Here is a 15,102-nt window from a genome sequence, read left to right as displayed (position 1 = left end):
TGTATGGTACATTTCACCATCCATATTCTCTCTTCCTTCAATCGTGTATACAGGATGCCCCTTTTCCCCATGGACTACAACCTCTTCGTAATCCCATTCAAACTTTAGGCATTGGTGAAGAGTAGATGGAACCGCTCCATCCATATGAATCCATGGACGACCCAACAATAAGTTGTACGATGAAGGGATGTCCAAAATTTGGAAAGCTATGGGGAAAGTGACAGGACCAATGAGCATGTCCAAGGTTATCTCCCCAATAGTGCCTCTCTGAGAGCAGTCAAATGCCCTCACATTCATCTTCCATGTCTAAATTTTTGCACTATCCATACCTAGCCTCGTCAGTGTGCTCAGAGGGCAAATGTTTAAACCTGAACCTGTATCAACCAATGCTTTGTTTATCACCTTATCCTGATACTGAACCGAAATGTACAGAGCTTTATTGTGAGTTGTTCCTTCGATTGGCAGCTCATCTTTGTGAAAAGATATTTTGTAAGCCTCAAAGACCTGCCCCACCATTTGGGATACCTCTCTATGAGTGATGTTAGATGGGACATAAGCTTCACCAAGGATCTTCAGAAGGGCATCTAGATGATTTTCAGAAGATTGCAGTAACTCCAGAATTGATATTTGGGAAGGGGTTTTACTCAGCTACTCAATGACAGAGTATTCTTTAGCTTTAACCTTTTTCCAAATACTTTGATCCTCAAGCTCTACGACTGGTGCTTTGGATTTGCTAGAGCTTCCCTGAACCAAATTTTCAGAAGTGTAAATTCTTCCAGATCTGGTGACCCCTGTTGCAACATCTGTCTCTTCCACATTCATTTCTTTTTTGTTGTAATCCCAAGGTACAGCATATGTATCACATTGTATTGGGGAGGATGCCTTATAGACAGTGAATGGTGGTCTAGGTGCAACAACTTCTACTTCAAATGGGGCGAGTCCTTGCACTATTAGTGGTGCTTGGGCAGTGGTAGACATGGCTTATTCTGTTTCGACGGCCCAAATAGATTCTTCCCAATCCCAGACATCACCAGCTTCCACCATGTTGACTTGATGGTTAGGGAGAGGATTATTTGCAACATTCGGTGTAGGATCCTTGAGTTGGATGGTTTTTGTATCAATCAACATTTGAACCTTATCCTTTAGGGCTCTACAAACTTCGGTGGTGTGGCCCTTCATCCCAAAATGGTAAGCGCAGACCTTGTTAGGGTCGTACCATTTCGCGCGAACATCCACAGGTAATGCAGGAATTGGAGAGACGTACCCAGCCTGTTTCAGTCTCTCATAAAGTTGTGCTATGGGTTCAGCCAAAGGGGTATAGGTTTTTGTAGGTCTTCTTTCATAGGAAGGTATGTTTTGGTAATTTGGTGTTTGAGTAGGTGGTGCAGTTTGGAAGTTTGTTGGTTGAACATTATAGACGGGATATGAGGCATGCAAGTATTGAGGAGGAGCGTTTGGTAATATATTGGCATGGGTTGGGGAGATATAGGGGGTGGAGCTGAGGGATGTTGAGGGTATGGGGTGTGACGGTATGGGGATGGTGGTGGGTTTATTGTCTTGTGCCTCAAAGGGGTCCTAGTTCCATGAGCCATCATTACAGAACCTGTTTTCTTTCGACTCTCTGTCATTCCACCAGATTGCAGAGCCTTGTTGGTTGCTTGTAAAGCCTCCATGTTGATGATAGTCCCATTCTTTATGCCTTCTTCAATTATTTCGCCCTAGTTTGATGATTTTAGCGAAACTCTTTTCAGCCACCAGCATCATTCGGTCATAGTATTGTGGTTCTTGGGCACGGATGAAATAGTCTTTCATTTGAGATTCTTCCATAGGGGGTCTGGCCCTAGCCGCCTCAGACCTCCATCTTATGGCATATTCTTTGAAGGATTCACTTGGTTTCTTCTTCACATTTTGAATGTAAAACCAATCAGGTGCATTTTCAATATTAAAACCAAACCTATTCATGAAGTCAGTTGCCATATCAACTCATTTTATCCATTTCCGCGAGTCTTGCTCAATGTACCATGATAGGGCCTCCCCAGTAAGACTCCTCATGAACAACTTCATGAGTATCCTCTCATCTTTCCCCACCCCTACAAGTTTGTCACAATACATTCGTAGGTGGGCTTTGGGATCCCCAATGCCATTGAACGTCTCAAATTTTGGGAGCTTGTACCCCTCGGGCAGTTCTACATCAGGATGCATGCACTGATCCTCATAGCTAAATCCTCCCAACTTCTTGTTTCCTTCAACATGCTGTATCCTGTTGGTCAAGTTGTCTAATCTCTCAGTCAGGGTTTTTATTAGGATGTCTTTTTTATGGGACTCTGATTCATGGAGGTCACGGGTTAGAGGGGCAGTTTCAACGTATATGGGATTGGGATTGTTGTTCCCAAGAGTATACGAGATATTTGCGTGTGGGGTTGTTTCTGGGAAGGTTGGTTTGGTATGTTGGTAATAGTGGTGAAATGGAACTTGGGTATTTTGGGCGTGGGGTGATGGAAAGGTATTTGGACGAGTGGGTTCAGGTGGGGATATATGGATTGGAGGATTGTTTGGCATGGCTGTTTAGTTAGGAGGATTGTCTATGTTTTCTCCAAATTGAGTTCCAAGAGAGATAGACAACTTGGCCAAATCACGCATGTGGGCTACCTCTTCTTCAAATTGCAAAATCTTGCGCTCAAGTCTTAGGACAAGATTATTTTGAAGTTGTCCTCCCTCAGAAGCTTCTACCCTTTCAGTGGTGCTGTTGTCGTCAACGATTTTACCTTTGTCTTTGGAGCTTGCTCTTTGAGAAGAAGGAGAAGGGGGGGTGTCCCTTTTGATCGTGTATGTGCCAGGATGAAGGACAGATCAACCTTGGGAAATGGGAAAACAATAGAATCAAAAGAAAAGAGTTAGGGGTTAGGATAATATCAACACATTGTTTTGAGATAAACGCCCTAAATGCATGGAACCTCGTTGAGCCAGAGGTAGGCCTAAGCGACACGTAAGTGATGCATAATAATTAATTCAAGCCTTATTTGCCAATTTGGAGTTTAGAGTTAGACAATAAAACAACTTTCGATTATTGAAATAATTTCTATTTATTATATCAATATAAAGATAACTAAAGGGCTAGGGATAACATATGGGAAATAAAGAGAGAAAAAATAAAAAAAAACTTTAATTATGCTGCTCTCCAATGTTAGGCACAATCTGCTTCCTCATTTCTGGGGTTATGTCATAATCGGTGTTGAAGAGGTTGCGAGCCCATCTTCTCTCTTTTTCATCGCCAAAACCAGGAAGACCTCCTTCACTCAAATCTCTATGCTCTGCATCCTCTAAAAGCCATACATAATATTCAGGTGTGCAGAAGGGTCGGTGCTCTTGAACATCGATAGTGATCACATTCTTCCATCTTCGCAGTATAGTGTTCACTTGCGGTAATTCTGACTCAAAGTCATATCCATAGTGGCTCATGTGGGATCGCAGAGGGATCATTTGGATCTGTCCGAATTGTCGAAGGACTCGAAGTGGTGCATATGGTTGCACACCATTCAAACCGATAAGCTCAATGAAGTAAAGTTCATTTCCTCTTATGATGGCACGTCGTGGCTTCAACCAATAATACTTCCATTGGATTTCAACGGCTGAGCGCTCCTTTAGGTATGTGAACTAGTCCTCCATTCCCACAGGGGAGATATAATGTTTCATCCTTAGGGGATGGTTGATAATTTTGTTCCCCACAGTCCCTCTCACAATGTCTATTTTATTAGCTCTTTGGTAGAAATGTTCGACCGCCCAAAGTTGCAGCAGAAAGTTGCACCCCTCAAAGTATCTTTTGCCTTTGGTGCATGCAGTCAAAGCTCTTAGAATTTCTGCAAGTATCATGGGGACTAAGGTCTTCCCACCTCGAGCAAACATACGAACCACATAACACAAGCTGGTGTGGATCTTTCCTCCTTCTCTAGGAAAAACCAATGAGCCTAATAGGGCGACAACGAATGCATTAAGACGATACCTTTCCCATTTTGCAGAAGAGCAAGCAAATTCTCTATGAAAATTTTGATGACCTTCCTCATCCCCAAAGCATGAATATAAGAACTCTAAAGAAATCCAACCTTCTTTCAGACAAAGAAGATTTGGATTATGACACATGCCCATTTGCTTCTACAAAGGATCTTGGGCTTGGCTTATGTGGAACAATCATTTCCAGCTCTTTGTATGCGAGACCCATGAATCCTCCAACTTCTTCGATTGTTGGGGTTAGCTCAAAATCCTTGAACTTGAAGACTAACCTCTCAGTGTCACAGAATTTCAACAATGCCTTGATTAAGTGACGATCTGACTCTACGGAGATCAAAGCAGTGAGACCGCCTAACAATTCATTTGCTTCTAACTCTCGATTTTTTTGAATATCTTTCCACCAAGTCTTCAAAATGGGATTAACCTTAACCACCATTTGCGTGATGGGAAAGTGAGGGTGAGCCATGACTCTGCAAACAAAGTAACAAACGACTTCTAAACTCTATTTTGGCAATGTTGGCTTGATTTAATTATTATCATCACGTTGACACATAAATATGCAATTTGTCTAAGGGTGTTGGGGCCCTTAAGACGAGAGGGCTGCTACTAATTATATGGACTGACACCAAGGGTCAAATCACTTAGGGCTTATGCAGCATGTATGACTTAACCAGGACTTCTAAGAGTGGCTTGACACGGACTTGAAAGGGATACTATGCGAGAGGCTCGTGGCTTCGCGGTAGTAAAACTATCCACTACGTCCACGCATATGCCGACTCTCTATAATGGGTATTTGAATAAGATTGGAGTAGTTGTGAGAGGTACAAAGGCACAACATCACGAGAACAAAATTAAAAAAAAAGGAAGAGGGTCCCAATTGGGGGAAGTATGAGCGGGATGCCAATTATCAAAGCAATAAACATTTAGCATTTAAATTGGAAAGCAGAAACACATAGGCAGTTTATAAAAAATAAATAGATAAATAAGCATGAATAAAGGAAATTAAACATATAAAGATATGAAAACTACGCAAATAAAGCAAGAGGATACGAGACTAAACATGTAAGCAAATAAGGGGAAAGGGAAGGGGTGAAACATGATAATAAACAATTAAGGAAAAGGGAAAGGGTGGAACATGGAGAAAAGACAATAAATAAGGCAACAAAATAAACTAAATATGGTAAGAACCTAACAGATAATGAAATGACCAAAAATGAAATAAACCCCACATAAATAAGCAATTAACACGTAATGGTAAGAACCTAATCTCCCCAGCAGAGTCGCCATTCTGTCGCGTCCCATTTTCGCAGAAAACAGGTTTTGTGCACGACCTAACAACTCTTTTGGGATTTTCGAGTTTGGAGTCGTCACCTAACGAATTAAGGCGCGTTAGGGCACCTATCTAACCTAACTAAGTCTAGCTAAGGTCAGCGAGCCAGAGATTAGGGTAAGGGTTCAAGTTACCTCGAGGGAAAGGTGTTAGGCATCCCTCGAGGTCCACAAATGTGAGTCCCGGCCGTGTCTCATGCAATCTATGTGGGGGTTACAATTAGCAATCAAAGTCACTTCATTTATTAATTTATTTAATCTTGCTAAGTGATAACAAATACAAAATTATTTTTTTATTAATTTGAGCATGCAAGGCTAAGTGATAGCAATAAATAAACAATCAAGTTTTGTTTTTATTTAAGCATGTGAGACTATGTTATAAACAAAATTTATAAATATCAATCAATTAATATGTGCGAAAGTAAAGTTTTGAAAATTGAGCAAGTTTTGAATATGAAATTTTTATTTTTTTAAAAAAATGTTTGTTTCTTTGTAGGGATGATGCCACGATATTGTTGATCGCGCTCCTCCACCATAGAAACAATTTTAATTTGAGGTCGGTCAAAAAAATAGTTTATGTTTTTGAAAAAATGATTTAAAAGATTTAGTTTACATGTAGGCACATAAATATTTACACATAAATGCACATAATTCTTTTTGAAATTCATGGGTAAGTGGTACTTCCGAGGATGCGTCGGTTTAAAAATTGAAACTAGACCTCATAGTTCCTTTGACTTTCCCACTAACGATAGGTTAGGAGATAGTACTTGTAATTTATTTCAAAAAAAAATAATGTCATAATCAATCCAAAATTTCAAAGGAAGATTGAATAATGACTTTTAAGAAAATTATGTTGCAAGGTTTTGATATGAAATATTTTTAAAAGCCAAGTAATTTGCTAAATGCATAAAATGATTCTAATTTAGTATTAAAAAAATATTGCATAATGAATGCGGAAATCTTCAAGAAAACAAATAGGATAATATTAACTAATTTTAGGGGGAGGGCACAAATATACACAAACAAATTTTTGTTAAAGATTATTTACAAGCCTATAGAAATGATTTCTAGGTGTTTAAAAGAAGGAGTAACACATATGCATGCTTTTGTGAATCTAAATGATATGAACAAATTAATCCTTAGGCATGGTTTCTACATGACAAGATGATGTTAAAATTTATAACATTGTTAAAACACCTAATCAGCCTACTAAATTATTATGATTTGATTTTAACATTAAAATTTAATGGAATCTAGTTTATTATTTTTTAGACTTATTAACAAAGCATCAAACAATTGATTGGATTATAACACGTACAAATAATAATTCTAGGTGATTAAAGACAAACCTATAGGTATGATTTCTAAAAATTTATAATGAACAAGTAGGCACATAAATCCTCCTCCCCTAGACGACCCCCCAAATAAATTTATATATATGATCTTTAGAGTTACAATTGTTACAACATTCTAATAAATAAAATAGAAAAAATATATATATACATTCAAATAAACAAATAAATCTTTCTTCAATTAATCTTCAACTTGGACTTCAAGTTTGAAACCTGTCAAAGTAATCAAATAACTACACAAGTAATCACACTTATTAGTCAAGGTGAGACAATATGCAATCGTTTAATAACGAATTCTACATATAAAAAAAACAATAGCTTACACAAATGTGTGAATGTAAAGATAGTGTGAATGTTAAGAATACTAACCAGTTAAGCAAAACAAATTGATTCAACTTTTACTCGAACAAAGTAGTAAAATAGCGAAGAAGAACACTTGAATAATTACTGGATTCTCAATGTATTGTTAAAGTAACAAGAGAGCAATGAGAGAAGGGAGAGTGATGAGAGAATTTTTGATTGAGAGTGAATGAGTGTGTTAATGAATAAAAGGGGTCTTATTTATATAGAAAAAAGGGGTGCACTTAATAAGAGAAATAAATAAATTAAGGAATCAATTATAATACTATTTCCTTAATTTAGAGGAGAGCTAAAATCAGAAAATTATAAGAATATTTCATTACCAAATATAAACAAGTAAGAATAAATTAATAGAGCAAAATATTTTCTCCTTAAATAAAGAGGAACCAAAATCAGAAAGTTTTAAAATATTTAACCAAATATATGAACAATTAAATATGACAAGGAAATAATAAGATTGTCATAAACAAATAAGTAAGAATTAATCAAACAAAATATTAATGGAAAGAATATCAGTTAATACTATTTCTTTATTTTAAGAGAAACAAATAAGTGAATGCATCTTATTTTAACAATACAGGGAATTATAAAATTACGAGGACATAATTTAGATCATAAAAATAACTCAATTTGAGAGCAAATGGAGCATGCAGAGACATTTTAACCTCTGAAAATCAAACCCAACATGTATAACGAAAAGAGGAACAAAGTTTCTAAAATAATGATACAATAATTTGAATGAAATATACCCGTACGGATCTATAGAGACCCGTCATCTTCTGGCTCGAACCTGATGTTCGTCGGCGTTCCATGAGAGGAGCTGTTGGACGACAAGTTAGTTTTCACCGGAAAAGAGAGGTGAAAGGTTGGAGCTCGCTGGCTGCTTGGATCCTGGTGGCCGGAGCTGCTGCTCTCCAGCTGGTTGTTGGTGCTGCTTCCTCGCTGCCTGGTGCGAAAAGGGAGAGATGGGAAGAAAAGAGAGGAGGGGGGAACGAAGGAGAGGGAAGGAGAAGAAGAGGGTGAGAGAAGAGACGGGAAGGGAGAAGAGGGACGAAGGAGGGGAGGATACGAGAAAGGGAGAAAGATGGAGAGAGGGAGAAGAGGGGGTTGGCGGCTGGAGAGAGGGACGACGGCTGGGAAGAGAGGGTGGGGCGTCGTCACCTCTGTTCGCCGGAAAATTGAAGAGGAGAGGGGCGGCTGATGCTGCCAAGGAGAGGGAGGGAGAAAAAGTTTTAGGTTTTGGGACTTTTGGTGTTAAAAGAGAGTTAAAAAAAAAAGATGGTCTCAACCGCTAGATTAGATAGAGATGGAGGTTTAGGATTTGATCTAGAATTTAATTAATTAAATAGACGGATGAGATCAAAAGATGATTTCTTGAAATTAGATGAGTTAGATACGGAATAGCTAAAATTGCAATTAAAATTGGCTAGCATTGAAAGGAAGAGATGGCTATGATTGTAATAAAATTTTAATTGGAGTGGCTAGAATTGAAAGAAATTAGAATAAAATAGGCTAGAACTTAAATAATTTCTAAAATATTTTTGTATAATTGAAAATCATTTAAATTTTAAAACATTTGAAATTCATTAATAATTTTAAAAATATAATAATATTTACAATAATTTTATAAAGTAAATGATACTAAAATATATAATTTTGAGAAAAAATCGACTAAAACTTTAAAACTTTAAGTAAATTTTAAAATACGTATTTAGTCGAATATAATCCTAAAAATGGTTAAAGGTCGGTCAAAATTGGGTGTCAACACTTGAGTTAATATGAACTCGCATCACCATATCGGTGCACAATACTACTCCCAAAAATATAATTAGTTCATGTGTTTTTAAAAAAACATCTTTCTTTAGGTTGAGATAATTGTTCAACACTTATCTTTAAAAGCTCTTTTTTTTCTGTGATTTGAGATTAGTGCTAAAAACGTTAGCTTAAAAGTTCTCTTGGAATCAATGTTCCCTTTTCTTGCTTAAATGTAAAAACATTTGTAAACTCTTAGGGAATACTTAGTTCCCTTATAACTTTAGAGAAATGAACTCAACTCTTTACTTTAGCTTAACTTGAAACGTGAGACTTAAAAACGAAGTTAAAACGTTTGTTAAATAATTATGAAACTTGAAGTGAACTTCTTCTCATTATCTTTTCTCTTTACATAAGTTTATCCTTAAGTCTTAAAACAAAGTTAAAAGTATTTGTAAAAGACCTTAATTCATTTTAATTCGATTTTTTCTCTCAAATTCACTTTAAATTCAAGTACCCGCATCATATATACAAGGATATAACCCAATGAATTCAAGAAAAACACCTAGATCATCAAAGAACTCTTAAATCTCAACTCATGTTCAAGAAGGAAAGTAATTCAAGAACAACATTTAAGAACATTCAAAAATCCAATCATTTTAGGATGAAATCACGTTGAATCAAACATGCTTGACATGTTGGTGAATGAACCCAACGTTATGGAAGACTCACATACCTTGTAGAGATCACCCCCGACAAAATCCACAAGTTATTCTTGACAAACTCTACGATCTTGGCTTCTTCTTCCTTTCTTTCTCTTTTGAGTTCTTTCTCCAAAACCCTAAATTTTCTCCAAAAGTGTAAAACTAACCAAGTTCAATTAAGACCCTTAATAATATTACCAAAAAAGAATAAGTTAATTGGGTAAGGAAAAGACCAACTACCCCTTCAAAATCCGGATTAGACTTCTCTTAAATCAACAACCAAACTTCCGAAAGACATATCTCACTCATACAAGCTCGGAATCGCGCAAACTTCGTGACGTTGAAAAGATAATTCCAAAGGCTTTCCAACCATATCTTGAACTACTCCTAACTTCTCTTGATCTAGGAGTTATGTCCATTTTAAGTTGACCGAAAATTCACTGTACCTTACTTTAAAAAAATTCATGATATCAATTCTTTCCAAAACTGACTATTTCATCTTCTAAGTTCTTAGCTATTTCAATTTACGAAATGTTACATGAAAATATCATGACAAAGATGACAACAAGGTTGGGGCTGAGTTACAGTCCAAGTAACACCCAATATCGGATGATGAATACACCACTGACACTCGTGTGTTGAGTCGCGCATGAGTAAGCATCACGCTAGGCGAGTGGCAAGGTAAAGCCAACTTCATTGTCGCTCTAGAATTCTTTGACATTATACTTGGGCAAGAGTTCTTCCAGAAGTTTAACGTGGTGATTGATCCTTACCTCCTGTGACTCTTGGTTATGGAGCAAGAAGGGTCATGTATGGTGCCCCTTGTTAAGGTACCAACGATGGAAGGACAAGTTTTACTAATGGCCATATAACTCGTAAGAGGCCTTAAACAGAAGGAGACAACATTCGTAGCCACCAATGCAGTGTGACAAAGGATAATTGTGCAAAAGGGACTTCGCCACCATGTATAGGAAAACTTCCACAAGAGGACAAATACGTGATGTCTAAGGACCTATACAAACGCATTGATCTAGTCAAACTAATGGTCGCACATACAAGAAAAAGAGACTCCATTGTTCATGCAGCAGTAATGTGACACGATCGTCGCAACATCAGGTGAGGGAGACTGTCACGACCCGCCAGTTTATCATTCTAATTTGGTATAAAAATAAGGGGGGAATCTTGAGTTATGGAGAGGTTACTGGAAGACTTTAGAATTCCCTATATATTTTCCAGGAAGGAGAGTTGGAGAGAGTCTTGCATGTGGACTAAAGTATAAATATATACGGATTTATAGAATAAATATTATTTTCACTTTGCCCCCTAGTATAAATAGAGGGCCTCTCATTTTTAATACAAAGCCTTCTTCCAAAGCTTTCTAAGTCTTTTTATGTCTTTCTTGCATTCTCTTAGCGATGATGGTTTCAAAGGGTTTACTTGAGCTTACAAAATCGTGAAAAATTCGTAAGTATATTGTGAAGTGCCGCATGGATCTTTAGTAGGACTCTAAGTCCGTGAAACTAGACAGAACTACCAATGGATGACTTAACTTGCCTAAGAAATTCAACCAATATAACCTTTATAATGAGACATACAAAATAGAATAAAATAGATTCATAGTATAAGACAAAATTGTTATAAAAAAGAAAGAAATTTCCATCACAAACGTTTATTAAGTTCAAACCATCAAAATCATAATATCCTATACAATAGAGAGATTCTCCATTTCTTACATTAATGAAAATTTTAGAATCTAAACTGATTTAGTCTATGAAGCCTCTAATATAGCCTGTACAATTATATATGAGAATATATATCTTATTTGAAAGTATATACGATATTTATTAATAAAAATGTACAACAATCTAATATAGAATTGTAAATTGTTCACTCTTTCAATATTGGTTTTATCACTTAACGATTTCAAAATGCTATAAACACTAATAACTTCATGAAAATATACGACACATTCTATATATATATATATATATATATATATATATATATATATATATATATATATATATATATATATAGTTGTGTAAAAAGTATATCATTCGCTATCATATATTGTTAAAGGATATTTTGTGCCTAAATCTATATAATTTTCAGTCTCCAGTAAATGATAAGCAAAGGGTGTTACGTCTAATTTGACAACTACAATAATTCTATATCAAAACAAAATTTATTCAAAGATATTTTTAATTTTTATAATATTGAATCCATACTAGCATGGATTATCGCTATATATTAAATCAATAACAAGTTTAAAAAAGATCCTACTGAATCAGCTATAGTTAGATGTATATAAGAAAATATGTCTAATTTTATAGGCAGAACTCATGGCTGGCATTCAAAGCAAGGGCAAATTTACGTTGAATTAAGGGGGTTCGTCCTAACCACCTTCATCGAAAAACTGCACTATATATATATGATTAAATTTTTAATTTACATGTATATATATATACTATTGAACCCCCTGAACCTACACCAATGGCATAACTCAGTGGCGTTGGGGGTTCAGGAACTCGCTCTACTGCCCGGAGGTCGCGTGTTTGAATTCGGGCAGAGGCATTTTATCAGCTTATATTTTAGGCGTTTTATTTTTTAAAAAAAAAATATAATAATGCAATCACAAAATGATGTTTAGTTCCAAAAAATTAATATGTTGATTTGGAATTTAGGATTTATTAGTTTAATTCCTAATTATAAAGTCAAATATTAAAAACCATTTTCTTCTTGACTCAACCATTTAATTCGACCCGTTTATATCTGATTCGATCGTTTACTTGTGGATAGTATTTACATGATTAATTTTTTAGAATCCCCTTGATGAAAATCCTCCCTCCGCCACTGATTCAAAGTTGGCACCAATTTTCAGTAGACGTCTCAATTAGACTTTGCTCATTTTAAACACTTCGTGTAGGACCATGTCAATTCATTTTGACAATTCTCTTCATAATCAATAAAAGCACTAAGGAGAGTGTAACACATGTAAGTGACGTATCAAATAAGTTGAGACTCAAATTTTTTAGGTTAGGCCAGTCTTAGACGAAATCTGAGCTATGTGAGGCATAGGAAAATTCAAGAATAGATTGGGCGATATGTCTAAGCTTGGGTCACGATTTCGAGGGTATTTTAAGCCATTTTCCAAAATGAATATTTTGAATTTCTATTTAATATTTATAGGAAGAGTCTTTTATGATAGAAAGATGTTCAGTGTGAAAAACAACCTAATGGATCGGTATATCATCTACCACTAAAATAAATATTCATCCTAGAAGATAAAATAATAAAAGTAACTGAACATTTAAAATAAATAGGCATATGTGATTCACATGTCTGACACGTACTCCCTAGTAGCCACCTCAACTGGATGATGCTTTCATTGAACCCTTGTGGTCATTTTATGAATTTTATCTATTTTCCTATTTTAGCCCTTTTATTACTTTCACACGGTGAATTCTAACTGTGTGAATATGCTACTACACATTTTTTTAAGGCAATTAGATGAATTTCAAAAATAACTATAGTTAGGGTCAAAATATTGATTACCACTTCGATTTTGACTTTACTCATGGAGGGAGACATTTCCATTATATAGTGTGATACTTCTTGAACTGATCTTGGTTGTGTATTAATGTATAAAGGGAAGTAATATCTTATTCTTTGAGGTAGTTGATAATTCATGAGAAGAATTAATCTATCCATCAATTAGAGTTGACAATTGTAGTGTTTGCACTAAAGATTTGAAGACAATACTTTTATGGTGTGCATTATGAGATGTTCAAGGATCATCATAGTCTTAATATATATTCAATCATACAAACCTCAATTTGAGACAAAAGATATGGTAAGAGATTCTTAAGGACTATGAGATGACTATCATTTATCACTGGGCATAGAGAATGTGATATTCAATACCTTAGGTTGAAAGGCGGTCGGTATGGGCTGCCTACCTTTGCTACATGTGGGAGAGCGTCCTTTGGTTACAGATGTCTAGTCCTTAGTCAATTGTTTTGTAAGACTTCATATTTCAAAATCTAAAAAGTGTTTTGACTTATAGAAGATGATATAGTTCGTATTGAAGCAGATTCAAATCCAATGATTTGGTGATAGAAATTTGTGTTAGATTCGAGACAAGCGGTGACAAGGAGAAGCCAAGGAGGAAATTTTGAACCGGTAAGGGTTTTTTAGGAGATATATTATACTTATGTTCCCTTGATAGGTGAATTGAGTAGACTAATCATGGAGGAGGCCCATAATTTAAGATATTCTATTCATCTGAGGTATATTAAGATGTAATCGTGTATGAGTATAAAAATAAAAAACCTGGAGGTGTACTAAAAAGAAGTTAAATAGTTCAAGTTGAGTGACATATTGACCACGTTGGTACAGTGTATGTTTGATGAAAGTCGCAAGGTGGTCTTAGTTTAATTCATCAAGATATATAAGCTAAGATGACCAATGGATCGTCTATTTTGAGATTATTCGATTTTATGGTAGTGTGTTGAGATTGTCTGCACAAATATGTGAAGATCATTTATGTCGGTATATGAACCTCACGAGTCTATCATGGGTCGACGTATTTCTGAGAAATATTTTGTATATACAGTTGAGATAGGACTTGTCATTTCAGGCATATCATTTTATGGTGTTCCATTGCACTGCATCTCATGACATCCTTTATTCTTGTTTATATATGTGCTTCATTAGTATTTGGAGATTATGTGACATTTAATTATCCATATTGATGAAGCTTGGTCTAGAAGTGTACTATAGACTTGTAAATTAAAGGATGATTCTTTTATATACTTTTGTCATCACTTTTTGTAGTTGGTCTATGAGATATATTGGGTACACGTAGTTTTGTACTCATACTACACTTGTTGCACTCTTTTTTAGTGTAGATTATATCTCGAGTATGATCACATCTCAATGAGCAATCTAATTTTGAGCTTGAGCAATTTTGGAGTTATTATGAGCTGCTTGGTTGTTTCGTGGTCCAGAGATTCCTCCATCTCTTGATTTATTCAGTTGTTTAGTAACTAGACATGATATTTTTTACGTTTAAACTTGTGATTTAGTTTTGGACTTGTATCATATTATAGAAGTTCTTGTATTTATGACACTAAATTTTGGTGTCATATTTCAGTTTTTCTATATTTTATTTATAAGACTTAGTATTAAAGATATTTGTTTGTTACTTACCTTTTCACATTAAGGTTGAATTGATTAACTTTATTAGGTTGACATAACTATCTGTTGAAAATATTATTGTCATCACGACTTGTGATTTTGGGTCATAACGATTTGGTATCAGAGTCATAGCTTCATTAGTCTCATCAGTACAAGAGTTGAGTCAGTAGAGTCTTGCGAGTCGATGCCGAAACATATGTTACTTATCTTTGAGAGGCTATAGTACTTTATGAAACTTTCATTCTTTCATTCCCTATCATGCATATGTAGTTCATCAAAAGGTTTAAGCTTCTTTATTTTATTCTCTCACTAATTGTGAAATTTGTTTGCGAGTGGAGAGAGTTTACATTACATGGTGTGGTGCGAGATGTTATGATGTGGTTAGCAAAATAATCGAGTAA

The 15,102-nt window shown here is 35.5% G+C and overlaps 1 protein-coding gene across 1 annotated transcript; it reads left to right on the top strand.

The window, feature by feature from the left end:
* The first annotated feature begins 8,011 nt into the window (after positions 1–8,011).
* Positions 8,012–8,341, top strand: LOC138338004 (uncharacterized). The gene has a single exon (XM_069288453.1). It carries the CDS (start codon positions 8,012–8,014, stop codon positions 8,339–8,341), a length of 330 nt encoding a protein of 109 aa, XP_069144554.1.
* The last annotated feature ends 6,761 nt before the right edge of the window (positions 8,342–15,102 follow it).

The sequence above is a fragment of the Solanum lycopersicum genome, chromosome 8 (assembly GCF_036512215.1).
Source record: "Solanum lycopersicum chromosome 8, SLM_r2.1".
NCBI classification, from domain to species: domain Eukaryota; kingdom Viridiplantae; phylum Streptophyta; class Magnoliopsida; order Solanales; family Solanaceae; genus Solanum; species Solanum lycopersicum.
Note: the sequence above shows the minus strand (reverse complement) of the source record. Positions and strands in the feature narration are given on the sequence as shown.

What these genes read in the sequence shown, in the direction of transcription:
- LOC138338004 (XM_069288453.1), top strand. Translation starts at nt 8,012, where the DNA reads ATGGGAAGAAAAGAGAGGAGGGGGGAACGAAGGAGAGGGAAGGAGAAG.